General features: G+C 44.4%; 1 protein-coding gene across 1 annotated transcript in view; it reads left to right on the top strand.

The window, feature by feature from the left end:
- The first annotated feature begins 903 nt into the window (after positions 1-903).
- The window catches only part of LOC130127562 (wings apart-like protein homolog), a 70,222-nt gene continuing 43,849 nt past the window's right edge, over positions 904-27,276 (top strand). The window contains exons 1-5 of the mRNA XM_056297236.1: positions 904-1,046; positions 1,918-2,429; positions 8,793-9,555; positions 18,280-18,641; positions 21,984-22,105. Coding sequence (XP_056153211.1) covers positions 1,940-2,429; positions 8,793-9,555; positions 18,280-18,641; positions 21,984-22,105 — 1,737 coding nt within the window. The 5' untranslated portion in view covers positions 904-1,046; positions 1,918-1,939. The remainder of the gene's footprint in view (positions 1,047-1,917; positions 2,430-8,792; positions 9,556-18,279; positions 18,642-21,983; positions 22,106-27,276) is intronic.

Genomic DNA, 27,276 nt, shown 5'->3' with positions numbered 1-27,276 from the left:
CCGGCCGCTAGCTGGCGGGTCTGACCCTTTAGTCCAGCGGTTAGCGATGTCTCCTGCGGTGCGGGCGATACGGGTTCGCGTCCCGGCCGCGGCACTTCCTGTGGTTGCGTTGTCCCCCCGAATTCGCTATAATATTATGTAACGTGCATGGATAAGTAGACACGCTGGTCCTTGACTAACGGGTCTGACCCTTTAGTCCAGTGTTTCTCAACCCCAGTCCTCAAGGACCCCCTATCCTGCAGATTTTCACTGTAGCCCTGCTTGTACTTACTCGACCAATCATCTCGAGGCACTTAATTATGCAAGGTGTGCGACGTCTGACAAAATCCATTGCTGATTGGTTGGATAACTACAAACAGGTGCCTATTCAGGGTTGCAAAGAAAATATGCAGGATAGGGGGTCCTTGAGGACTGGGTTGAGAAACACTGCTTTAGTCGACTGGTTAAAGTTGTCGCTTGCGGTGCAGGGGATACGGGTTCGCGTCCCGGCTGCGGTGACGGTATCTCGGACCGCCCCCCCCCCCGAATTCGCTCCAATATATAATCAATCAGTAACTAAATTTACGGAATAATCACATTTAATTTTCAGTTGCGAACCTCGGAATTTTGAATCGGATCAACCCGGGGAGCCAGTCCCCGACAGGTTTAACGGTTTCCATTGGGAGCGGCGTAGGGAAAGCTCTACTTTCCGAGCTGCGCGCCGGCACCCGAACGCGGCCGTCGGTACCTACGAGGAGGAGGGGGGAACCTAATGGAAGCCTTCGTCTCGGCGCAGAGCGAGACAATCGAGCGCGATCTAGATCGGAACTAACCACACGTATCGGAAGGGCCGAACTCGAAATCCGCGTCACGCATCGCCGACCCGCGTGTGATATTCTCCTCGCGTGGGGGGGGGGGGGGGGAGCCGGGGCCGCCCGCTCGGCGTGAAAGTTGACAATTTGGCCCGTGTTTATACTTGTGGTCCGGCAGCCCGGAGCAGGGAAGGAGGCCCGCTCCCGTGTTGAGTCCAGTGTGTTTGGCGCTGTCCGACGCCTTTAGCGCACCGTGTAAGTGGCCACCATTAACGCGTTTGAAGCCGCTACGAAGTAATTGGCGGTGGGGTTTTTTTTTCCGGGTATATTCGTGGCGTCTCGACCCCCGGCTAGTGACGCGAATTGTCGTTATTTTGTAGCCTGCCTGTGATATCAGCTAGGGGGGGGGCTAACCAAGCGCAACCAGCTCATTAGCCCCCCATGATGGCCCGGCTATGCTAGCTATGCTACAAGCTACCTAGCTTGCTGCGCTCGGAACTATTACTCAGTTGTGACCGTACAATACGTAGAGTCCCGCTTTGTGTTTAGATGTAAAACTTTTTCGTATATCCTTGTGTGTGTTTGCGTCGGTGTTTCTTTTCCTTTCTTTCTTTCTTTCTTTTTTGTAATAGTTTCACTCACTAAAATTAGCGTCCCGCTAGTTTCACCACAAGCTAGCTAACTTAAGTTGACGGCTAAGCTTAGCCTCGGTGTGCCATAACAGCTGGCTAAGTTGGAGCAGCTTCACTCAGAAGGGGAATTGAGGCGTTTATTGGTTGCCTTGCAGGGAGGGTTGTTTGTTTTACAAATGCCCAGACGGCCTGATTACTAGCTCGCCATTTGGTCGAAAACAAACGACGGGTCAGTACGAATAAGTGAAGTCGTGACCCAGGTGGTTAGCTCTTGGTCTGCTTATTGAAGACACCCGGGCACAGGGTGGTACATGCAGGAAAAGCCTGTCTTGTTTGTCAACACGTCTGCTCTAAACTGTGTTTTACTTGGTTCTGTGAGTCCAGTTTGGCTGATACCTTTTGTGCTCTTAAAGTTTTAAGGTTAGCGTTTTACCCTGCTTGAGAAGGTGCATTTTAAAAACCGCTACTTTTTACTTCCTTTTCCTCTTCTGCAGAAAATATGAACCAGATGCTACAATGACATCCCGATTTGGTAAAACCTACAGCCGAAGAGGTGGGGAGGGTACGTCCAAGTTTGATGAAGTCCTCTCCAACAAGAGAGCCACCCTCAGCACCAAATGGGGTGAGACCACCTACAAGGCTAAGGTGGGCTCTAAGCGCATTGGTGCCCCCAAAAATGACTCCGTGCTGGATATTCACAAGAAGCCTCGTCTAACTGATGACAGCTCAGAGGATCCATTTGGTTTTGACAGTGATGAAGAGTCCAAACCAGTGTCGTCTCGCAGCGTCCCCCTGGCCAGCAGCAAGGCCTCACCAGCCAAGCCAGCCTCAGCAGAGCCTCCTCAGGCTGAGAGACCAGACTACTCTTTGGATGCGGGGAGTAAGTCCAGCTTTCAGGGATGGTCCCAGACCTCGGTGCCTAGTCGAGGACAGAGCAGTGACAGGAGCCAGCCCAGGGTAGTTGAGGATACAGCCAGGTTCTTCAACAGCATTATTACCACTACAGGTAAAAAGATGGTGATTTTGAAAATTTAGAGCAGATTTTATACTACATTATATTTAAATTACAAAGCACCCAGCTCTTCAGGCAACACATAGAAATAATTTGGCTAATTGGATTTTATTTTTTAAACGGATGATAAGAAGACTAGCCTCTTGCAGAAATTGGTTTAACTCAACAGTCACTGACTGTGGACTCACGGTGATCTATTTACTGAGTAAGCATGCTTTTCTTGCATGTGGTCGCACAGTCACTCTGAGGAGTTTCCTTTTGCACCACAGTCTTGTTGTTAGCCAATAAGAAGTTGGAAGAGTTATGCCTTGCTCAACAGCAGCTCGGTGGATGTTATTTAGGGAATCTAGAGTCTCTCCAGTGTTTTGCACCAATTGAGGCATTTGCATAAGCAACTTCCTGGTTATTTGCTCTTTTCTTGAATCATCGGGCTGCCACTGCCCCACTAAAGCATTAGGTTGATCAAACTGCTAAAGGTGATATCGGCATTATGAGATGAATGCTTTTTATTGACTAAATTGGCCGGAATTTCTCTTCTAATGTGAATTCCTTGGCCTCCAAGGAGCTGCCAGACCTGATTAAATTATTTTAATATTGTATTGGATGTTTGCCTTAGCTTGTCCTGCCAATATATTGGTGGTGTTTTCAATGCTGACAGTCATCATACTTAGTAAACCATGTCTTATTATAGTACTTCACTCTTAGAACAAATACATTTAGACACATGAACACCTCCATAATATCAGTTCTCATCTTGTAGAAGGCAGAGTTTCCAGCACGAGATTCCCAGGAGTGTATTTAGCATCCCTCCGTTGGGCTTCCAAAGACAGGTACAAATCATCAGCTTGGCAAATGCCTTCCGTGAATCTCCTCTAAATCACCCACAGGGGAGATGCAGAATAAAACCAATCAGTTTTTATTGTCTTCATTATGTAGATGCTGAGTGTGGATGTCTATGCGGTTGGCAGACAGGTGTAGGGAGATGGTTATAGATGGAGCTCACAGAGATTTATGCCATGTGGCGGTGATAATGATTTCTTGCTTGGTGTCTTCAGCATTTCAATAAAGCAGATTGTGTGTGTGTGTGTGTGTGTGGGGGGGTGGTGGCAGCTGTAACCAGGACGGTAAAAGTCTTCCTGTTGGCCATAGTGATGTAAAGTGGATTTGTGAATGAACAAGCCGACAAAAACACTTGTACCCTTCACACACTCAATAACTTGAATAGGTCTGTGTTTGAGCAGGTCACATGTTGATTGAGGACTCCCTGCCTTGGCGTCTGCTGACACGGAATTATTCTTATGTTAATCGCTATCAGATATTGCAGTAACTTCAGCAGGACTCATTTTCTAGTAAAACAAATCTAGGCATAATATTTGCTTTCACCCTCTGTCTTCACTGGATGTGCTTGTCATTGTTCAGGGCTGGAAAGCTTAAATAAGGTAGACCAGGAGGATTCTTCTACTGTAAGCCTGTCTGAAGGCCAAGCTAAAGTGAAAGAAAGATGGTTGTACTTATGGAGCCGGAAGCCACATTGAGGTGAGAGGTTAGCTTAGCAGTTAAAGATCCTACTCAAATCCAGCCTTTGGCCTTGCTTCACCCGTGCACTAAACCAGTTGATTCTAATCAACACCATTCTTCAGCTAGGTATGAGGAACTAGTTAGCAGAGTCGGCTGGTTTAATACGTGGGTGGAATAAATGCACAGTAAGGACTTTTACTTTCTGGAACTGATTTTTACAGCTTTGACTACCATGAGTGGTGCCGATCACTCAAAATTACCCCCTTGCTGCTGCTGACCAATCAGATACTGGAGCTTTGTGTACACATGAAAGATGCTGCAACATTTTTTGCTTGTCTCACTTCCTTAGTTCGGTTTTGTTGTCCTACCAAGGCTACCGTTAAACGTTACACCACGCTGTGCTGTTTCACTGTGCTAATTATCATCACCATCAGGCTAAAACAATGTATATAGCAAAGGAGCTAACTTTACAATAACTGTAAAAGTCATTATTTCACTGTTTCATAACCAAACACAGGCTTTGTAAAACACTTAATTTGTATAGGAACATTGATGGGTTCATGTACAGTTGGTTTAATGAAAAGAAAATTACTAAATTTGCTGAAACATGGTTTTTCTCCTGACAGCGATATGTTCTTTAAAAAAAGCACACGGTGTGAAACTACGAGCAGTGTCATCTTGCTATGACTCACCTTTAAATTCACTGGGACTTGAAGCTGTGATGAATGTAAAGCAACCTTTAGAGAAAATCAATATTGAATTTCGCCACCTTCTTAGTCATATTTTCAAGTTTTTCAAAAAACAGAATAAACTGACAAATTTTGTTTCAGTTTATTCTGTCTAGTTGGTACCGCTCCACCTCTCGCACCAGCTCAGGCTCCCTTCTCTGCCAGAATAAACTGACAAATTTTGTTTCAGTTTATTCTGTTTTTTGAAAAACTTGAAAATATGACTTAGGCCATTATTTTAGAAGGTGACGATTTGTAGTCACGGAGTTATGACATGCACAATGGCCAGGTCAAAACCAAAATATCTGACCGGGTGTGACATAACAACTGTCAACAGTGCTGCAACGCATAACAATTTGATTTTTTTTAATTTTTTTTTAATTTTCATATACTCTATTGATCCCCGTAGGCGAATTACACTCTGCATTTAACCCATCCTAGCTGTGTAGCTAGGAGCAGTGGGCAGCCACCGTGCAGCACCCGGGGACCAATTTCAGTTTGTCTTGCCATGCCTTGGCCAAGGGCACAGACAGGCAGAGTATGAACCCTAACATGTATGTTTTTTTGATGGTGGGGGAAACCGGAGCACCCGGAGAAACCCCACCGCAGACGCGGGTTTTCCATACAGAGGATGACCCCCAAGGTTGGACAACGCGGGGGGTTCGAACCCAGGACTTTCTTGCTCTGAGGCGACAGCGCTAACCATTGTGCCACCCTGCCGCCCAATTTATTTATGAGTCAGTCACATTTCACAGACAAAATAATGAGCTACAGATTACTCTTTGAAAACTTGTCACTGAATGGTAAAGAAATTATTTTTTGTTGCACATGTACTTTTTGCTTTTCATTATTAGTAATAACATTCATTTTCATATTTCACCGATTCGGGGTTAAGTGGGCGGACCTACCATTAATCGCTATGGTAGGTGAAATGCTGAAGGCTTTCCCTTGTTCGAAACAAAAGTACACTGTACTAACCTACTGGTGTGGCTCCTTCGTTCATACATGTTAAATTTGGTGTGGCTCCTCAGCACGGACTATTTGTTTTCAGCTTACTAGCTGGCAAGAGGTTCGGTTAATGTTTTGAATCACTGGCCACCCTCTCACTGTATGCTCCCTAGATGACTTAGTGACAAGCCCTGGTCTCCCAGCTTGCACCCTACTTCGGCCCTACTTAATGGTGTGTGTGTGGTGCATACTGTGTGTTGCCAGCTCAATGGTTCTGGGTTCTATGTTGGATTTTCCAACCGTGCTAATTATGTATTGGCCTTGACTGGATTGAAAGTCAGAGCTAGGTCAACAAAGGTCACAGGATGGTGACAGACGGTGATAAGAGGCCCGGCTTTGCTTAGGGCCCTGACACACCAGGCCGATATGTCTGGCCATCGGTGAGCGCCTGTGACCCTAATTTTTGTGGCGTGTCCTGCACCGTCGGCACTAGTCGGACCCCCGTTGGCAGCTTTTTGGCTGTTTCAGCATGTTGAATCGGCGGAGCCCATCGGTGAGAGAGATCACTCCGATTGACTGTTCAGCTTAGTAAATCAGTGCAGAACGTACATGCAAGTTGGCCGTCGGCTGTAGTCTTTGCAGTGTGTTCAAGTGCTATTTTTTGGCCCAGACGGCAGGCAGCGTGAGGCGACGCAACAGTCGGCCTTTGTCGCCGCTAGTCGGTTTGGTGTGTCTGGGCCCATAGACTGATTGGTTCTGTTTTGCATGCCTTTTATAGGCGATTACTGGTATATTGGCTGTAATAGTCAAGTCGAGTTTACTTGTGTTGCCCAAAATCACAAGGTAGTCTTGAAGGGTTTTACAATCGGTGCGGTATACAACACCCCTTATCCTTAGACCTTCGACTTATATGAGGAAAAACTCCACAAGAAAACTTTTGTCAGGAAAAAAAACATGGGAGAAACCTCAGGAAGAGTTACAGAGGAAGGATCCCTCTTCCAGGACGGACAGACATGCAATATGTGTCAAATGCACAGAGTGCACAAAAGTAACAGAATTATAATGTACCACCACAGATACACACAGTAAGGTAATGTAGAATAAGGTTAATACATAGATTTTTAAGTAAATGTAAATGGAGTGCAAAGCATATTTAGCGAATCTGTGACAATCCCAGACAACGTCAGGCAAACCCCCCAGTGCAGTCAAGAGCTAGCCGGGACCCCACACCACAAAACGGGGGCGCTTGAGAAAAGTGCCCGTGACATAGTGAATACAGACTGGCCTTCTTGTGGAAAGCACTTTTGATAGTAAACATCTACCCTTCTTAAGTGTGGTTATTTATTTATTTATTCCCCCCCCCCTTTCTTTTTTTCTCCCCAATTGTATCCGGCCAATTACCCCACTCTTCTGAGCCATCCCGGTCGCTGCGCCACCCCCTCTTGCCGATCCGGGGAGGGCTGCAGACTACCACATGCCTCCTCCGATACATGTGGTGTCGCCAGCTGCTTCTTTTCACCTGACAGTGAGGAGTTTCACCAGGGGGACGTAGCGCATGGGGGGGATCATGCTATTCCCCCCAGTTCCCCCTCCTCTCCGAACAGGTGCCCCGACTGAGCAGAGGAGGCGCTAGTGCAGTGAGCAGGACACATACCTACATCCAGCTTCCCACCCACAGACACGGCATATTGTGTCTGTAGGGACGACCGACCAAGCCGGAGGCAACACGGGGATTCGAACCAGGATCCCCGTGTTGGTAGACAACGGAATAGACCGCCATGCCACCCGGACGCCCCCTTAAGTGTGTTTTAGCAAGACGCTGATTATCCTTATGGGCCTCAATGGAGAATCACAAAAATAGCTATAAGACCCATTGCTGACCCCCCCCCCCCCTGGGGTTTACCAGATTCTTTTCACCCCTTCAAACTTGGAGAATGAGGGGAATGCCAAAGCTCATTCTTCAGATGTTTTGGTTAATGTGTTAGTTTTTTTTCTTTCTTTAAGCTCTGAAGAGAGGGGACAAATGAAACAGTGTAGCCGTGATACCATCCTTTTAAGATGCTGTTACTGCACAAAAATATGGACGTTGTTTTGAAGTTATACTGTGAAGCGGTTTCCCCTCATTGCTCGAAAGGCAGGAAGTCCTACATTCTGACCTGTTGTTCACAGTAAAAGCTCATAACAAGATGTCTCTCCTTATAATCGCAGTATTTTCATTGTCTTAGTAATTCTTCCCTCATTGTTTTGTTTGGGAAAAACCTGAATATTTCAAAGGAACATGCGGAAATTTTGGTAAATAAGGTGTTTTGGTCAGCCTATTGTGGAGCGCTGAGAGGGCTTGCAGTTGTTTCCTATTTGTATGAGTTGGCAATAGTAGGTTTTAGACCTAACTAAATAAAGTAAAATGAAAATAAAGCATGTTGAACCCACACGGACCACTGTCAATCCCACATAACAATCCAACAGAATAAGTCATCTCCGCAGTATAGCATATACAAGGCATTGTGCATGTTGACAAATGTCATAGTACCCACATAAGGGTACATGTGGTAAAAGGACGACAGGAATTTGATGACTTGGAGTCATAATTGTTGTTTTCTTTTAATTCCTTATGGTCAGTTCAAACAGCTATGGGTCAGTTAAGGAGCGTGGAATGTGGTCAATGTTTTTTTTTTTTAAAGTTTGACAGTGTTGTGGATCCCAAATTATGACAATACGTACCATTGGTCAAAGTCTTTTTCTTTCGAACAATGAATGTTTGATCCTGGGGATTCCCTAGGATAGTGTTTTCTGAGCCAGGTTTTCAAGTCAGTGACCTTAATCCATATCTGTTTCATTTCCTTAACATTTTTGTCTCTGATAATCCAATTTGAAAATATCTTAGTTTTCAATTTCTATTGACTAACATAGATAAAAAGTGGGAACTGATGCAGTCAAACACTGATGGTTTGCCTGTGATCTTTTTCAACTATTACAGCCAACTTTAGAGAAGGAACATTGAGGTCAGATGATGGGTTTCTATGGTGATATCTGTCATGAGATTAAATGTTTAAATTGTTTTATCATTGTCAAGTGTGATCTTATTACCTGAATAGACATTGTTCATTTGAGCATAGTTGCTGCTTGTTTCACAGTAACCAAATTCTCTCTCTTTGTGCTGTAGGAAAGTCACAGCAGAGCTCCTCCTCGTCAGAGAAGCAGCACAGCTACTCCTGGTATCGGAATGCTTCAGAAAGTGACAAGAAACCCTTGGCCCAGACCACCACGCTGAAGACCGAGTCTAAGGCAGACTCAACATATGATGCCTGGGATGCCATCATGGGCCTGCACCTGCCATCACCCAGCCAAGGACCCCTCAACCCACCCTCTACCCTCTGGGCATCAACTGTGGTCACCGCTAGCAACAATAGCCTTGGACAGAGCTTAGGTCCGGGGCACACCAGGGAGGAGAAGGTTCCGTCTCCACAGCGGCTGCAAAGCCCAAGTGAGGATTTAGGCAGTGACTTAGATTTTCCAGTGGAGCCTTCCGAAGCGGAGGACCACTCCCACACCTCATCCTCACTTGTTAGAAACGCCAACTGTCGGACCTACAGGAGGCCCATTAAACAGGGCTCTCGCAAAGCCTCGGACTCCAGTAGCTACACCAACAATATATTTGACGCCGAACTTCCCAAAGTCACTTCTGACAGGCATAATAAGACAACCAGCAGTGGGGCGGGGCGGGGTAGGACGAGGGACTACACAGTGCTTCATCCATCCTCCCAGTCAATGTGTAATGTCACCAACCAAGAGCGAGGGGTGGAGGAGTTTAACAGTGGCGGAGCACCCTCTAGCGGTAGCGTCACTGCTGGTTCTGGGGCCACAAAAGAGTTGGGAGAGGCAGGCTGGCAAAGAAAGAAGACGGAACCGGCCACAACCAAACTCAGGTACCGCACTACTCAGCTAGCACTGGGCACCACCGGAAATCATTGTCTACTGATTACTAGGGCAGATAGTTCACCTTCATTACTGGTTCAAAAAAGGATGGTTGCATACGTCATTGGTAAAATTCATTACTGCATTGAAATAACCAGTAACCCACATATTGAGTAAGAAGTTGTACAAAATGTACAAGCTAATGTGCCAGACAAAATTCTCCACAATCACCAAACCTGAAATATTTGGCTTGGAGCAAAGATAATGAAGGTCAGTATCAGTGTAAATGATTATTAATTTATCAAACAACATATCAAAGGACTTACTGAAATTTGCAGTCTCTACTTTATGCAGTGCTTTGCAAAACCTCTTTAACAGCTTAAATATCGCTTTAAACCATGGCCTCTTGTGGCTTATAGGCAAAAACTTTTTAAAATGCTAAAATCCAGTTTTATAGAATAAGAACTTTATTGCTTGATTTTCTGTAACAAATATGCATAAGCTGCTTTTCTGGCCAAAGACAAGTTGATTTCTTTGGCATGAACAAGAGGAAACTTTGTTTTTAGTGGAAAAAAGTAAACATTTAGAATTTTTTGGCACCTTTTAATGCCTTTCAAGTTGATTAGGAATACCAAAAATCATTGTCTCTTCCTACCCAAGGTTTAATTTTCTATTTATTTTTTTTTTGCTCATGGACTTATTCCTTTTTATTTTATTTTATTTTTTAAGAGAGGGTAGTCCATACATGTAGTAATTTCATTGCATTTTTTTTGAGTGAGGATAAAAATGCATTGGAGAGATGGTGCAGGAGACACGGGGGAAGGCACTCTAAGAATGGGCTGACACTACAGCATAATTGGCCCAATTTTAGGTCTGATTTGCCCCTCTTGAGAATCCTGAATCCTAATTTGAGGCTGCTCAGAACCGATTATATTCCCGGATTATCCTCTAGTGTGAGGTATTTATAGATTCAGGAGTTGTATACATGGTTATCACTTGTGTTTCTCTAAGCCATCGGAGCTGAAATCACGACTCGGAAGTCCTGCAGAAAAGCTACAATGACTACAGCAAATGACGGCATGCATCTGCTTCTGTCTACACAACTGAACATGCAACACTGGCACTGGTGTCTCCTCTACTGACCATGACGCAGATTCAGACATTTTTTATTTAGATTTTTTTTCTGGTCTAAAAAGACAAATGCCTGCTCATTGCAATTTCAGTACACACTATAGGATCCATGCAGGATGTAATAATGACACCTTAGGATGTCAACACTGTTTCAGATGGTTGTGACTTGAATGTAAAATCAGTCAGTGAATACTGACATCATGAAGTCCCCCCACTGGCATGAGCTGGCCGTATTGAATGTGGTTTTCAAATGCTGCTGAAAATCCAGCGGGTGGGAAGACTGAAGAACCAGGCCTGGCGGCCTGTCCAGGGTGTCCCCCCACCTGCCGCCCAATGATTGCTGGGATAGGCTCCAGCATCCCCGTGACCCTGAGAGCAGGATAAGCGATTTGGATAATGGATGAATGGGTTAGAACCATTCCAAACTGTGTGCTAATGGGAATGGCAGCTGAATAATTTCGTTCTATTCTCACAACCATTTTACCTTGCTATGGGACAGGGCTGTCAACGAATATTCTAAATTTGTTTATATAATTGAATTACTATTCGACTGTAGGAGAAAAACAAAAAGCAGAACTACCACGACTGTCTGCCTCGCGAGTTCTCGTGTGGGCCTGGGCCACTGCACTGCATGACAGATGGGAGTCATGCAACGTCACTTTGATTGATTGAAAATGAAATGTAGGTGAAGCTGAAACGAGCGACTAATTCAACAACAAACGTGCAGTAATGATGTCAGGGTTCACAACCCAACTCGGCCGCATAGAGAAGGATTTGCTTGCCAAGCAATCTAAAAAGCACCGTTTGGAAATGCTTCTGAATTTTGTCAGTAGACGGAAAAATACTATCAAATTGTTTATTTAAACCAGTATGAATATTTCCTAACCTGCATAAAATTAAGCAATCTAACTATTGAATAATATATCAATTATGAATCATTCATTTGATCTTGCCACATTCTGAGAGAGATTTTTTTTTTTTTTTTAAAAACATGTATTAAAAATCTTTTAAAAATCCAAACATTTTTTTCCATGACAAAAATAGTACAGTACAGTTCAGAATGCAACAATTTCATTCCCTACCTAAAAATTGTATTAAATATTAAGTTGTCCCCTGCAACAGAATATATTGTACCACTCTGATAAAAATCACCCATGCTGCTCATTCCTTTAAAAAAAATAATCTAAAGTCAACCCAGACTCTGGCTTTCACCAATGAGATGGAAACAGGAAGGAATTCCTGTCCTGTCCTGTTTTCTACTGTGTTCTTCCTGCTACTGTAGATTGAAAGATTAGCCTCCCTTACTATCAGATTTAGTGGTTGCCACTTAGACTCATCACATTTTTTGTATCCAACTTCCAAAATGAAGACAGTCTTATGCCCCTTTTCCGCTACATGGTACATGCTCGACTTGACTTTTTTGTTTTCCATTACTGGAAAGTACCGGCATTTTGGTAACTGTTACCACTTTTCTGGTACCACCTTTGTCGAGGTTAAAAAAAAAACAAAAAAAAAACTGGAGCAGGTACCAAAATCAATGCAGACCAGCTACACTGAGGGGGTACTGTTACAGTAATGGAAAACGACACTGTGCGAGTCGAGTTGAGCCGGTACCATGTAGTGGAAAAGGGGCATTAGACCACCTCTCACCAAACCATATAAAAACATACTTAAGTGCATTAAAAAGGTCACAGAGTCTGTTGCGTCTGTAAAAACAATGACAAATGGTCTCTACTTCTCCACAAAATGGACATTCACTTGAAACTGTAGGGTTGATCACAGATATAAAACTATTTACTGCAGTGGTACAATGGTACCTTCTGTCTTGAGGTGGTTTATATAAAACCCTCCATACTGGTTTCACGCCACTGCCCACATCTAGTTCTTCTCTCCACACTGTGTCAACTCTCCCAGCTAGTTTACATTTGTTCAGTGCTTTCACACAACAATTAGACACAATTTGTGCTTTAACTGTGTACAAGGCCACATAGTATTTACAGTCAATTACATTTAATAAGAGTCCTGATTTGGAAAAAAAGCCCAGCTCTGGAGATCATTTTCTTTTCTTTTTTTGGATTTCCCCCCCTTTTTTCTCCCCACTTGCATCGGCCAATAACCCCACTCTTCCAAGCCATCCCGGTCACTGCTCCACCTCCTCTGCCGATACCGGGAGGGCTGCAGACTACCACATGGCTCTTCCGATACATGTGGTGTCGCATGTATTCTACAAACTACAAAAAATTATACAAACTGTAATCTGAATGTAGCTATTGTGCTTTCTATGTGTACTAGACCTTGCTCCTCCTTCTCTTTTTGTAAAAACAACACACTCTGGAGCACCCAGTAATAGTAATAATTATAATAATAATAATACATTTGTGGGCGCCTTTCAGAGCACTCAAGGACACCTTACAGAACACAATTAAAAACAAGCAGCACTATATCAGACAGCATAAAATGAAAACAAAGCAGGGTAGAAAATAAAAAGTTAATACAACAAATAAGTATAAAATCATCATCTGCACAAAACTCAATAAAGCGTGGATCAGATTGAATATGCCAGTTTGGAAAGGTGGGTTTTGAGATGGGATTTGAAGGTTGAAAGAGAGTCAATGTTGCAAAAATCTTGTGGGAGAGACTTCCATAGACAGGGGGCAGAAGGACTGAAGGCTCTAGACCCCATGGTAGTCAAGCGGGCTGATGCTGTAGTGGGTGGACAGCAGAAGAGGGTCTTGAGAGTGTGGGAGGGCGTGTGGATATGAAGGAGTTCGGAAAGATACGAAAGAGTTAGGTTATTAAGGGCCTTAAAGGTGAGAAGCAGGATGTTGAAGTCAATTTGGTATATAACAGGGAGCCAATGGAGTTGCTGAAGAACAGTAGTGATATGATCTATGGAAGGAGTTCTGGTAATGATATGGGCAGCTGAATTCTGGACCAACTGAAGTTTATTAAGGCTAAAGAGGATAGAATTGCAGTAGTCGATACGGGATGTAACCCGGCTGTGAATGAGTATGGTAGTGCTGTTAGGTGTAAGTGACAGGCGAAGACGATTAATATTGCGTAGGTGGAAGTAAGCAGACCGAGTAACATTGTTGATGTGAGCTTCAAAAGATAATGTGCTGTCCAAGATGACACCCGGACTCAACCTGAGGCGATGGAGGCCATTTTCATTTGAGATACATTTATACATACAATACATACAGTATAATACAATAATGCAATACATTGATACATTGTATTTTATCAGATACAATGGAGATACATTTCCAATGTAGCCGGGAATCTGCCACAGCCGGGAACCGAACCCAGGTAGCCCGCACCACGGGCAACTGCGTTAACTAGTCAACTAAAGGGTCCGACCTTTTAGCCAAGGGCCAGTGAGTCTACACATCTGTGGTCGTTACACTATCCCCTTCGGGAAGCGTGTCCCCGCGCTTCAGCATATCGGCTCCCTTACACCTCTGGGTGGTCTCATGGTCTCACCATCCCACGTCTGACACCAATGTAGTGAATTCAGGTCACAGCCAGGAATTGAACCTGGGTTCCCCGCACTACAGGCAACTGTGCTAACCAGTCAACTAAAGGGTCGGACCCTTTAGTTGACTGGTTACATGCATCCTCATGTACCACTGGTTACATGCATCCTATTCGACTTGACATGCATCCTCCAATACATGTGGAGTCGCCAGCTGCTTCTTTTCACCTGACAGTGAGGAGTTTCGCCAGGAGGACGTAGCACGTGGGAGGATCGTGCTATTTCCCCCTAGTTCCCCCCTCCCTCCTGAACAGGCGCCCTGACCGACCAGAGGAGGTGCTGGTGCAGCGACCACACATCCAGCTTCCCACACGCAGACATGGTGTCTGTAGGGATGCCCAACCAAGCCGGAGGTAACACAGGGATTCGATCCGGCGATCCCTGTGTTGGTAGGCAATGGAATAGACCGCCACACTACCTGGACGCCCCACTGTTTGATTTTTAATGGCAGTTGGCATCTGTAGCATTACATACCACCAACTGGTGGTTTAAAATAAACCAGTTCTAAGAGTGTTTGATGGTTAATATGATTAGGAGTGTGATGCCCTGTCTCGGCCTAATCGTGTGTTCTGATGAATGAAGTACAAAAAATATGTGAAATATGTCCTTACGCGTGCCTGTTCTTATGTTTTGAATAGCAGTTGAGTTCTGAAAAGTCCTTTAGCATCTATATGCCCAGCCTAAGAGCATAACACAGATTTGACCCCAGGCCCCTGAGGCTTTTGCTGCTTAGAATAGTATATATAGCTTGATTTTTATTTTCAAAAACGGTCTCGTGAGTTCAGTTTCATTTGATTTTCAGACAAGTTTTGTTACAGTTTTCAGGGATGCCTTATTTCGAAAAGAATTCTTAAAAAATGAAAAAAAAGAAAGAAAATAATAATTAAAAAAAATAGTAAAACAAACTTTTATAGATAGAATTTTTTCACTGCATGGCTCAAACGATGGTAGACCAAACTGTGGCCCTCTTGAATGCTTGGTGTAACAACAACAGCTGCAAAACTGATAAAAAACTACCTGGCTGTTGGTACTGTATCTGTGTACACAGGAAATAAATAACTTTGACCTTCACCCAGAAAAAAGTTAGGTTATTAAGGGCCTTAAAGGTGAGAAGCAGGATGTTGAAGTCAATTTGGTATATAACAGGGAGCCAATGGAGTTGCTGAAGAACAGTAGTGATATGATCTATGGAAGGAGTTCTGGTAATGATATGGGCAGCTGAATTCTGGACCAACTGAAGTTTATTAAGGCTAAAGAGGATAGAATTGCAGTAGTCGATACGGGATGTAACCCGGCTGTGAATGAGTATGGTAGTGCTGTTAGGTGTAAGTGACAGGCGAAGACGATTAATATTGCGTAGGTGGAAGTAAGCAGACCGAGTAACATTGTTGATGTGAGCTTCAAAAGATAATGTGCTGTCCAAGATGACACCCGGACTCAACCTGAGGCGATGGAGGCCATTTTCATTTGAGATACATTTATACATACAATACATACAGTATAATACAATAATGCAATACATTGATACATTGTATTTTATCAGATACAATGGAGATACATTTCCAATGTAGCCGGGAATCTGCCACAGCCGGGAACCGAACCCAGGTAGCCCGCACCACGGGCAACTGCGTTAACTAGTCAACTAAAGGGTCCGACCTTTTAGCCAAGGGCCAGTGAGTCTACACATCTGTGGTCGTTACACTATCCCCTTCGGGAAGCGTGTCCCCGCGCTTCAGCATATCGGCTCCCTTACACCTCTGGGTGGTCTCATGGTCTCACCATCCCACGTCTGACACCAATGTAGTGAATTCAGGTCACAGCCAGGAATTGAACCTGGGTTCCCCGCACTACAGGCAACTGTGCTAACCAGTCAACTAAAGGGTCGGACCCTTTAGTTGACTGGTTACATGCATCCTCATGTACCACTGGTTACATGCATCCTATTCGACTTGACATGCATCCTCCAATACATGTGGAGTCGCCAGCTGCTTCTTTTCACCTGACAGTGAGGAGTTTCGCCAGGAGGACGTAGCACGTGGGAGGATCGTGCTATTTCCCCCTAGTTCCCCCCTCCCTCCTGAACAGGCGCCCTGACCGACCAGAGGAGGTGCTGGTGCAGCGACCACACATCCAGCTTCCCACACGCAGACATGGTGTCTGTAGGGATGCCCAACCAAGCCGGAGGTAACACAGGGATTCGATCCGGCGATCCCTGTGTTGGTAGGCAATGGAATAGACCGCCACACTACCTGGACGCCCCACTGTTTGATTTTTAATGGCAGTTGGCATCTGTAGCATTACATACCACCAACTGGTGGTTTAAAATAAACCAGTTCTAAGAGTGTTTGATGGTTAATATGATTAGGAGTGTGATGCCCTGTCTCGGCCTAATCGTGTGTTCTGATGAATGAAGTACAAAAAATATGTGAAATATGTCCTTACGCGTGCCTGTTCTTATGTTTTGAATAGCAGTTGAGTTCTGAAAAGTCCTTTAGCATCTATATGCCCAGCCTAAGAGCATAACACAGATTTGACCCCAGGCCCCTGAGGCTTTTGCTGCTTAGAATAGTATATATAGCTTGATTTTTATTTTCAAAAACGGTCTCGTGAGTTCAGTTTCATTTGATTTTCAGACAAGTTTTGTTACAGTTTTCAGGGATGCCTTATTTCGAAAAGAATTCTTAAAAAATGAAAAAAAAGAAAGAAAATAATAATTAAAAAAAATAGTAAAACAAACTTTTATAGATAGAATTTTTTCACTGCATGGCTCAAACGATGGTAGACCAAACTGTGGCCCTCTTGAATGCTTGGTGTAACAACAACAGCTGCAAAACTGATAAAAAACTACCTGGCTGTTGGTACTGTATCTGTGTACACAGGAAATAAATAACTTTGACCTTCACCCAGAAAAAAGTAGGAAAAGCTCATTTCAGGCCATTGCACATAGCACTGTTACAGGTCTGACTGACACACACACACACACACACACACATACACACACACACATTCATTCAAGCATATTGTCTCCTTATTGTGTGTTGACTCAAGATTTTACTGTTTTCACTGTACACCTCTGCTCTGGTATTATTTCAGCATCAGAAGTTGAGATTTTAGTCCACATTATGGAGTATGCTTGTTTACTTGAAAATAAATCCTGTTGTGTGTCAGACAGAAAACAACATGGATTGAAGGAACTGTCAGGCCAAATTGTGTCCGGGCTGCCAAAATGTGTACGGGTGACATCATTGCAATGCAATCGTGACAGCTTGCATTCCTGAAATTCTTCTGTCACTGTAGTTCGTAGAGTCATAATATTGCAGGAAAAGCAGGTTTAATAGTGTACTCTTTTTAGCTACATCGTACAATACATGCTCAGGGTCACCTTTTATATTTGACTTGCAATTGTTTATATTAGGACATGTTTTTTGAAAAGCAATACTTTTAGGTGAAAGTTCATCGACGGTTGATCCCCTTGTTAGCTAGCTAGCAAACTAGCTAGCTAATGTTATGTAGTGTGGACGAGATTTTCAATAAAAATGTTCTGTAAACCTATTTTCCATTAAAATGAAACATCCAGTATTTGCTATTAATGATTTTTGACATCAATGACAAGTTAGCTAGGTAGCTAGAAACCTCAAAAAAAGGGTCACGAAATGTTATTTTAAACAACCAGACTTGCGATGATGTCACATTTTGGCAGCCTGGACACAATTTGGCCTGACAGAGCCCCAAAAATTCCCACATACTTAACGGAGAGCCAACTAACATTCCCCCAACTAGGTTATAACAATTAGTGCTCACATACTGGAAAAAACATTTTAAATAAATTGAAAATGACACGAATTATGAATCAAGCAAATAATAGTAGTTGTTTGCAGGCTCTGTGTTGCCAAATTTGGGTTGGCCGGGGTTGAAAATTGGGTGTCCCGTGTGTCCAGAGAACCAATTTGTCTAGACCTGTAACTGCTTGGTAGATCTATTTAACAGCCATAGCTATTTACCAGCATTTCTGTGCTGTTGATTATCCTTCCTCCCTCCCACCCTTACATGTGTCTCTTTTTCTCTGCAGGTTCGGGTCTACACAGAGCAAGTCGAAGAGGGACAGCAAGGTGAACCTGTTTGGATTCGAGGAAGCTGAGACCCTACAGGATGAAAACAGGACCAGCAATGCTGCGGGCAGCTCAAGTTATAAGATCAAATACTTTGGTTTTGACGACATGAGCGACAGTGACGAGGATGAAGACTTTTCTACAGAGAGGAGGAAGGCGAAGAGGGCTGCTGCCGCTAAGGCTGCATTGGCGGCGGCCATGGAAGCGCCCGTTGACAGCCCACCTGATCCATTCGAGATGCTAGAGAGCCATGAGAGACTAGAGGCCAAGGAGAGCCTAGAGAACACTGAGAAAAGCCAGCCTGTCAGCCGGTTAAGAACAGGTTAGTGTAAACACAAACATACCTATGCAACAAACCTGGCCTGTCAGACAGTATGGAAAGTGCAAGGACAGACATTTTGGTGCTTTGTTTACTTAAGGTCAGACCAGTGGAGACGTTTCACTCTTCACACTGCATGTACATACGCCATAAGTCTGCGGGTGGGAAGACTGAAGTGGGTATGTGTTCTGATCGCTGCACTAGTGCCTCCTCTGGAAGGTCGGGGCGCCTGTTCAGGGGGGAGGGGGAACTGGGGGGAATAGCGTGATCCTCCCACGCGCTATGTCCCCCTGGCGAAACTCCTCACTGTCAGGTGAAAAGAAGTGGCTGGCGACTCCACATGTATCGGAGGAGGCATATGGTAGTCTGCAGCCCTCCCCAGATCGGCAGAGAGGGTGGAGCAGCGACCGGGACTGCTCGGAAGAGTGGGGTAATTGGCCGGATACAATTGGGGAGAAAAGGGGAGAAAAAAAAAAGATTAACACAATGTTTTTATACCAGACACTTAACTCCTCACTAGTATTAGTGGATTGCTACTGATTTCCTAGGTGTGAATGTCGGCCCTGTGATGGACTGGTGGCCTGTCCAGGGTGTCTTCCTGCCTGCCGCCCAATGACTGCTGGGATAGGCTCCAGCATCCCGCGACCCCAATTGGGATAAGGGGCTTGGATAATGAAGTTTATAATTTTTCTCCCACTCCTGTTATGCCAGCACTATCTCATTGTGTGCTTTGTAAACACAGTCTCACACACACACACACACACATACACACACACATGTACACAGCATATCACATCCATGAAACTGGATCAGTTCACATTTTTTCCTCCTTCATTCTATTGGAATTGGCATAGTTGTCAGTTAGCCACAGTGTAAAACGTCAAGTTATTTCTTGAGAAATTTAATCAATTTGATATCAAGTTCTATCAAATATGAATGAGGCAGCAGCGACGAGTTGTAAGCCCTTTGGAACAGATAATGCTAAATAAATACTCTGTCAAACACACGAACAGATCACTTTCATACAACGGGTTCGACAAACCAGGAGTGATTCTTCATCTTTCAGATGAAAAGACACTTGCCATGTGCAAAATGGTATCTAAGCCTCTGTGTAAACCAGGGAACTCCATTTTTAAAAAATGTATTTTTATTTTATTTCTAAGCTGAACTTACACTTGCAGGAAGTGCTGGTCGTGCCTCTTAGTTGTTGCTTGGCAACTACTAACAACAGGTTTGAAGCTTGGCACTCTTGTTAAAACATTTAAAAATAATTTCAAATGAATAAGTCCTTACATGCTTAGCTCTCAACATGCAATGAATTCTATTGACGATGACATGTGAAAGAAGCCAGTGCCGGACTGATGAGTTTCTGATGCTTTCCTAGCCATAGTCATCATACTTTCATTTTTCCATGGGCCTGTTAATTGCAGTGCAAACCATATCATGTGATTTTGTCTAATTCTGTTTACGTGTCCTAAGTGTTATCTGCTCAGTGTTCTTGGACCTTCTCTTTTGCGTAATTGCTTTCACAGGGGGCGTCCGGGTAGCGTAGCAGTCTATTCCATTGCCTAGTAACACAGGGATTGCCAGTTCGAGTCCCCGTGTTACCTCCGGCTAGGTTGGACGTCCCTACAGACACAATTTGCCGTGTCTGCGAGTGGGAAGCCGGATGTAGGTATGTGTCCTGGTCGCTGCACTAGCGCCTCCTCTGGTCGGTCGGGGCGCCTGTTCGGGGGAGGAGGGGGAACTGGAGGGGAATAGCGTGATTCTCCCACGCCCTATGTCCCCCTGGTGAAACTCCTCACTGTCAGGGGAAAAGAAGTGGCTGGCGACTCCACATGTATCGGAGGAGGCATGTGGTAGTCTGCAGCCCTCCCCGGATCAGCAGAGGAGGTGGAGCAGCGACCGGGATGGCTCGGAAGAGTGGGGTAATTGGCCGGATACAGTTGGGGAGAAAAAGGGAGAAAAAAAATTTCTTTCACAATCAACATGTTTGCATAATTTCACTTGGTCAAATCCCTTTTGTTCTCATTGTTAAAATCCAGAGAGTACAATGGCAGGCAAACCTCTTCTTGCTTGGGGTGAAGAAATTGACTTTCCTATCGAAACACTGAAGTCCATCTCGTCTGTTAATATCAGAGGAGATAATGCTTATTGACCTATACATTTTAATGCAGACTGAAGGTTTATCACAACTGAGAAATAGTGACATTTTGCAAAATGAGAACCAGGACAGGAACTAACCTTTTTTACTCATCTGTCTTGCTCATGGGCCACTTAATGCCAAAGTTTTCGCAGGCGCTTTTATTATTCTAATGTTATTTGTTTGAAGAGGAATGAGAATGTAATCTTCTAAAGGTTTTTGAACTGCAGCAGTGTCTGATAGAACAGACAAACAGCCACAGTTTACTGTGCTTTAGCAGTACTGCTTAAGTTACTGGAGCTTGACTAAAGCCTCCTACAGACTGTGATTTTAGCAATCCTATAAGTTTATTGCAAGCCACACTGTGCGATATGGATCTAATAAACTTGGGTACAACATCAAGTTTGATGTATGTAGACTGTACGATAACGCCTACTGAATCGCAGGCTACGATGCAAGTCCATAAAAACGTCATCAGCGTGCGCGCCGCATTAGCGCGCGTGATCAATCTGCGCCGCTGGTAGAGCAACATGACACCAAGCAGGAATCGAGTCCTTTCAATAGTCGCCGCAGCTCGTTTTGTTGTTTTGTTTTTATTGAACCCATCACATTTGTGTCACAGATGCTAACAATCTGTTCGTTTGTGTTTAGCACCAGCAGAGATTCTGCGTCACATTGATCAGTACGTCATTTCATGCTGCATATCTGTTGGTTGGTTAGCAGACGTAGGTCATAGCAGCAGTCATATTGTGAGATGGTCATCCTAAATTTCTGACACTGTCAAACTTTTGTCCAAGGTTATCTTCGGTCGCAAGACTGTAATATCGGCCGTCTTTGAAACTGTCTCGCAATACGACGTAGGACCACCGTTTTGGAGCCACGACCAAAAATATCGCCACGTTTAGTCATCGTTCGTCTGAGACTGCCCAAATTGCACAGTCTGTAGGAGGCTTAACACAAACTAGGAGCAGTATGATGGTATTCTGATGCTAGTGCTGATTTAGCTGTTCTAAAAATGAGCAGATGGGATTCTGCTTTTGCTTTATGATGCAGATTCTCTGTTAAGTGCAGTTTTGTGCACAACACCATTCCAACTCTGATGCTGTTTTCTGTGCATGAGGAGCTATAAAGGGATTCTGATTCTGTGCAGCTCTGCTCATACTACTTCAACAGGGTTTCTGATGCTGTGCTCTTATCAACAGAAATCGAGTTCTCGGAAGAAAGTCTCAGGGTGGTTGCCATGGGTCCAAGAAGACCACCTCAGGGCAAACCAGCAGAGAAGAACCCGGACACGCACCGCAGGATATTTAGCGCACCAAAGAAGGTCAGGTGGCAATTCTCTTAGGCAATGGGTTTACTTCCACTCAAACCAATTTCTAGGCAAATTGATCGAGGAAGAAGTTTATATCTACCAAGTTTGGTAGATATAATAGTAGAGAAGTAGTGGGCACAATTTTTCATAAAACAAGGGGCTGAGCGGTTGAGGGATCTTTATCTCAATGGCATGGAACTTTGGCAGGATTCATGGTTATTGATTAACACAAAGTAGTCAAACTGTTTCAAGCATTGTCATTATACATGCCCCTTCTAAACTGCTGTCCTGTGTCGTACTGTCCCACGCTGACAAACTGTGCCTATGCATTCAGTAAGTGTTCCCACTACCAGCAGGACATTTCTAAATTTGGTTTGGGAACTTGCCTTTGGGAACACCTCCTGAGGTAGTACTTATGTTCCCTGAACCAGTTCTAGCTTCTTCTTTTTTTTTTGCTTTTGGATAGAGGTAGTGGTGGGGAACATTGCTGATTGCTTGAAAACAATACCTACAAGAAGTCAATGTCATCTAAGGCCAATTTACAGCCCCGCCATGCCTAATGACATCAGTGGGTAAAACCATTACTTTTTGAATCATTACTTTCCACCTTTCGTTCCTCACTATTCTGGGTTTGTAACAGCCTGCACTCCTGTTACTGTAGATATCCCCAATACAGATACAGTTGTGGCGCAGGGCCTGATGAAGGAGACCTTACAAGGGACCAATTAATGTTATCAGATGTCAGACTAATGTCATGATTTTATAGGCTCACAGAAAGTTGGATCAGTTCATCAGGACACAACATTTATTGGGAGAAACGTTTCATCACTCATCTAAGTGACCACTTAAATCTCAACCGACTGCAGGTACCCCCACCCTTACAAACAGCACAGTGGCATAGCGACCGAAAACGTTCGGTTTCATATGCAAATTACCGTGACTGTCAACTACAATTACAATTGCCATTTGTACTATTCACAGAGGATAGGGGAATAGTAAAATGGTGACAGATGTAGTCTTAGGCCCCCCTCCCCCCTCGGTTCAGGGATGGTCGTTCACTCTTCACATAAATGGCCTCTTTGACTCCTTGTTCAAACCAGCGTTCCTCCCTATCAAGGATGTGCACATCCTCATCCTTGGAAGAGTGGCCACTGGCCTGTAGATGGTGTAGACTGTGGAGTCCTGGCCTTACGTGTTAGCTCTTCTGTGTTGTGTCATCCTCTTGGCCAGCGTCGGTTTGGTTTCCCTGATGTACAAGTCATGGCGATCTTCCCGGCACTTAACAGCGTACACTATATTGCTCTGTTTGTGCCAGGGGACCCAATCCTTGGGGGGGGGGGCCAATTTCTGGTGCAGTGTGTTTTGGGGTTTGAAAGCAAGTGAGACGTGGTGTTTGGAAAATATACATCTCAACTTTTCCGACACTCCCACCACATACGGAATCACCACTGGTTTACGCTTAGGCAGCTGTTGTCCTTCTCCTCTCTTGGATCAGCTGGTGCACTGTTTGGGCATCTTCCTGGCTTTGACAAACACCCAGTTAGGATAATCACACTTAACCAGGGTCTGTTTAATGTGGGATTTCTCCCCTTCCCCACCCACTGTGTCAGTGGGGACATTGTCAGCTCGGTGGTACAGTGTCCTGATGACTCCTAGTTTGTGCTCCAGTGGGTGATGAGAGTCAAACCTTAAGTACTGATCAGTATGTGTTGGTTTACAGTAAACAACAACAACCAAATGTCCCCCATCACCATTTGCAATTTCAAAAGCTAAGAAGGCTGACTTGTCGTTTTGCACGTCCTCCCTGGTGAACTTGATGTGGTTGTCCACAGAGTTAATGTGGTTGGTGAATGAACGATTGATTATATAAGCATTTTCTCTTCGAAAAAATCCCTAATTTTTAGATTTGAGATCAAATGCAACATGTCATAAATCAAAGCAAACCATAATTTTTTTTCACCAAAATATAAGAAATAGATTTACTTGTTGCCTAAACTCTTAATGGTCTGAAAATACTTTTCAGTTAAATTTGTAGTTTGAACAACGGCACCTCTTTAATTACTCCCAAGTCTATTTCAGCAGTGAAAATTGTGCTTCTTTGACTAGATGTTGTGATCGGTAGTCAAAAGGTAAGGATAAAATCTTTGACCCCCTTTGGGGGAAAAAAAGGACTCCTACCCTTCTGTGGCAGTTGATCAGCTCGGAGCCCGGTATGATTCAGTCTCCTCTGTGTGTGGGTGGAGAGCAAAGAGAACCAGCAGTGGTCCAGCTTGTTGGATTATTAATGCCTGGATGAAGGAAAGGGTGGATGTGCCATGGGAGCTGTTTGAATCACTCGTTCATCTTTTTTTTTTATTAATCAGTGTACTAATGGCCTCTCATCCCTGAGTCTTAGACTGGGTCGGTTTGGTGCCATACCCTATTGATTTAACTGAATGGGGACACACAAAGAAATAATGCATTACTACTACTACTACTACTACACAACTACTACTATTACCACCACCAACACCACTACTACTACTACTACTTCTGGCTGTTCCCGTTAGGGAGATCATCTGTTTCCATCTCTTCCTGTCCTCTGCATCTTCCTCTGTCACACCAGCCACCTGCATGTCCTCTCTCACCACATCCATAAACCTCCTCTTTGGCCTTCCTCTTTTCCTCTTCCCTGGCAGCTCCATATTCAGCATCCTTCTCTCAATATTCCCAGCATCTCTCCTCCACACATGTCCAAGCCATCTCAATCTTGCCTCTTGCTTTGTCTCCAAACCGTCCAAGCTGAGCTGTCCCTCTAATATACTCATTCCTAATCCTGTCCTTCTTTGTCACGCCCAATGAAAATCTTAGCATCTTCAACTCTGCCACCTCCAGCTCCACCTCCTGTCTTTTCTTCAGTGCCACCGTTTCAAAACCATACAACGTAGCTGGTCTCACAGCCATCTTGTAACCTTCCCTTTAACTCTTGCTGGTACCCTTCTGTCGCAAATCACTCCTGACACTCTTCTCCACCCACTCCACCCTGCCTGCACTCTCTTCTTCACCTCTCTTCTGCACTCCCCGTTACTTTGGACAGTTGACCCCAAGTATTTAAACTCATCCACCTTCGTCACCTCTACTCCTTGCATCCTCACCATTTCGCTGTCCTCCCTCTCATTCACACATATGTATTCTGTCTTGCTCCTACTGACTTTCATTCCTCTTCTCTCACCTCTCCAGGCTCTCCTCAACCTGCACCCTACTCTTGCTACAGATCACAATGTCATCCACGAACATCATAGTCCATGGAGACTCCTGCCTGATCTTGTCCGTCAACCTGTCCATCACCATATCAAACAAGAAAGGGCTCAGAGCCAATCCTTGATGTAATCCCACCTCCACCTTGAACCCATCTGTCATTCCTACCACACACCTCAGTACCGTCACACTTCCCTCATACATATCCTGCACCACTCCTTCATACTTCTCTGCAACTCCCGACTTCCTCATACAATACCACACCTCCTCTCTCGGCACCCTGTCGTATGCTTTCTCTAAATCCACAAAGACACAATATAGCTCCTTCTGGCCTTCTCTGTACTTCTGCGTCAACATTCTCAAAGCAAACATCACATCTGTGGTGCTCTTTCCTGACATGAACTATATGAGGTGAACTGCAAAATCTTTGGTGACTCTGTGCTAGATTATTATCATCACATGAGTTATTTGGAGTTCAGTATTGTAGGTGACGTTTACTGACTCAGCCTTAAAACACTTAAGGCCTTTTAGAATTAGCATTGTAAGTATTACTGCAGATTGTTGCAATTTCTTTTGTAGTTTTTTTCCAATGGAGAGATGTACTTTGATAAGAAGTGCCATACTAGGAATTGATTATTAACCAAAAATAAAAGTACATCTTTGAAATTGTACTTCTGAAGACTTAGACCATGCCAATAGCCACTAAACTGCATTACGAAAATCCTCATATGCATCACAGTGATTCACTCTCAAGTGTAAACAGTTCAAGGAGTCTGAGACTTAGGGCGGCACAGTGGTGCAGTAGTTAGCACGGTCGCCTCACAGCAAGAAGGCCCTGGGTTTGAGCCCTGGGGTAGTCCAACCTTGGGGGTCGTCCCGGGTCATCCTCTGTGTGGACTTTGCATGTTCATTCCGTGTCTGTGTGGGTTTCCCCCGGGTGCTCTGGTTTCCTCCCACAGTCCAAAGACATGTAGGTCAGGTGAATCGGCCGTACTAAATTGTCCCTAGGCGTGTGTGTGTGTGTATTTGTGTGTGTGTGTGTGTGTGTGCGTGCGTGCGTGCGTGCGCGCCCTGTGGTGTCCTGGCAGCTTGTGCAGGGTGTCTCCCCACCTGCCACCCACTGACTGCTGGGATAGGCTCCAGCATCACCGCGACCCAGAGAGCAGGATAGGCGGTTCAGATAATGGATGGATGATGGAGACTGAGATAACTTTGCCATTAATCCATCCCCCTTCTCTGTAGAAGACACCTTGTGCCAAACTATTAACTTAATTTCGTGTCTGGTGTACTTCAAACAGAAGTAGAGTATTGCCTGGGTATATCTTTGATATAGGGGCGTAACAAGGGACAAAGTTATTTTTTCGTCTTTGTACCACTTTGTTCTCCGTCGCTCTCCCTCTCCTTTGCTTTTCGTCTGTACAGTTCACCGTTCTGAGTCACAAGAACTTTTCCTCTCTTTCCAATAATATAGATTGTTTCCCTCTCACATCCTAATAATGTTTTCCCTTGTTCTAATAATACTGTCTCTGTGTCTCCATGATGTGCTCTCTCCATCTCTACCTTCCTCCCTTTCACACTGATAACCCCCCCCCACACACACACACACACAGCCAAATGTACTTCCCGCTCCCTCACTCTATCTCCAGTTAACGTAAATGAGAGTGCGAGCAGAGTGGAGCTCATTATAAAAGCAATGGCCCTTGGAAGTGACCTGCCTATTCGGCAGTTGTCAAAACTCTGCCTTTTCAATTACAGAAAATTCCTGCACGCTCGCAGCCGGTGGAGCTGAAGTGCCGTTGTATTATCCTGGCAAGGATGGTGGGAGATATTACCCATTATCATAATGACAACGCATAGAGAGACTGATCCATATTTAGGGGGCAGCGTCAGCTTTATTTGGCTTTTTTTTTTTTTTTTCACGAGACGAGCGAGTTACTGGATGTATA

The sequence above is a fragment of the Lampris incognitus genome, chromosome 17 (genome assembly GCF_029633865.1).
Source record: "Lampris incognitus isolate fLamInc1 chromosome 17, fLamInc1.hap2, whole genome shotgun sequence".
Lineage (NCBI taxonomy): Eukaryota > Metazoa > Chordata > Actinopteri > Lampriformes > Lampridae > Lampris > Lampris incognitus.
The sequence above is the reverse complement of the archived record's forward strand: the minus strand, read 5'-3'. Positions and strand labels throughout refer to the sequence as shown.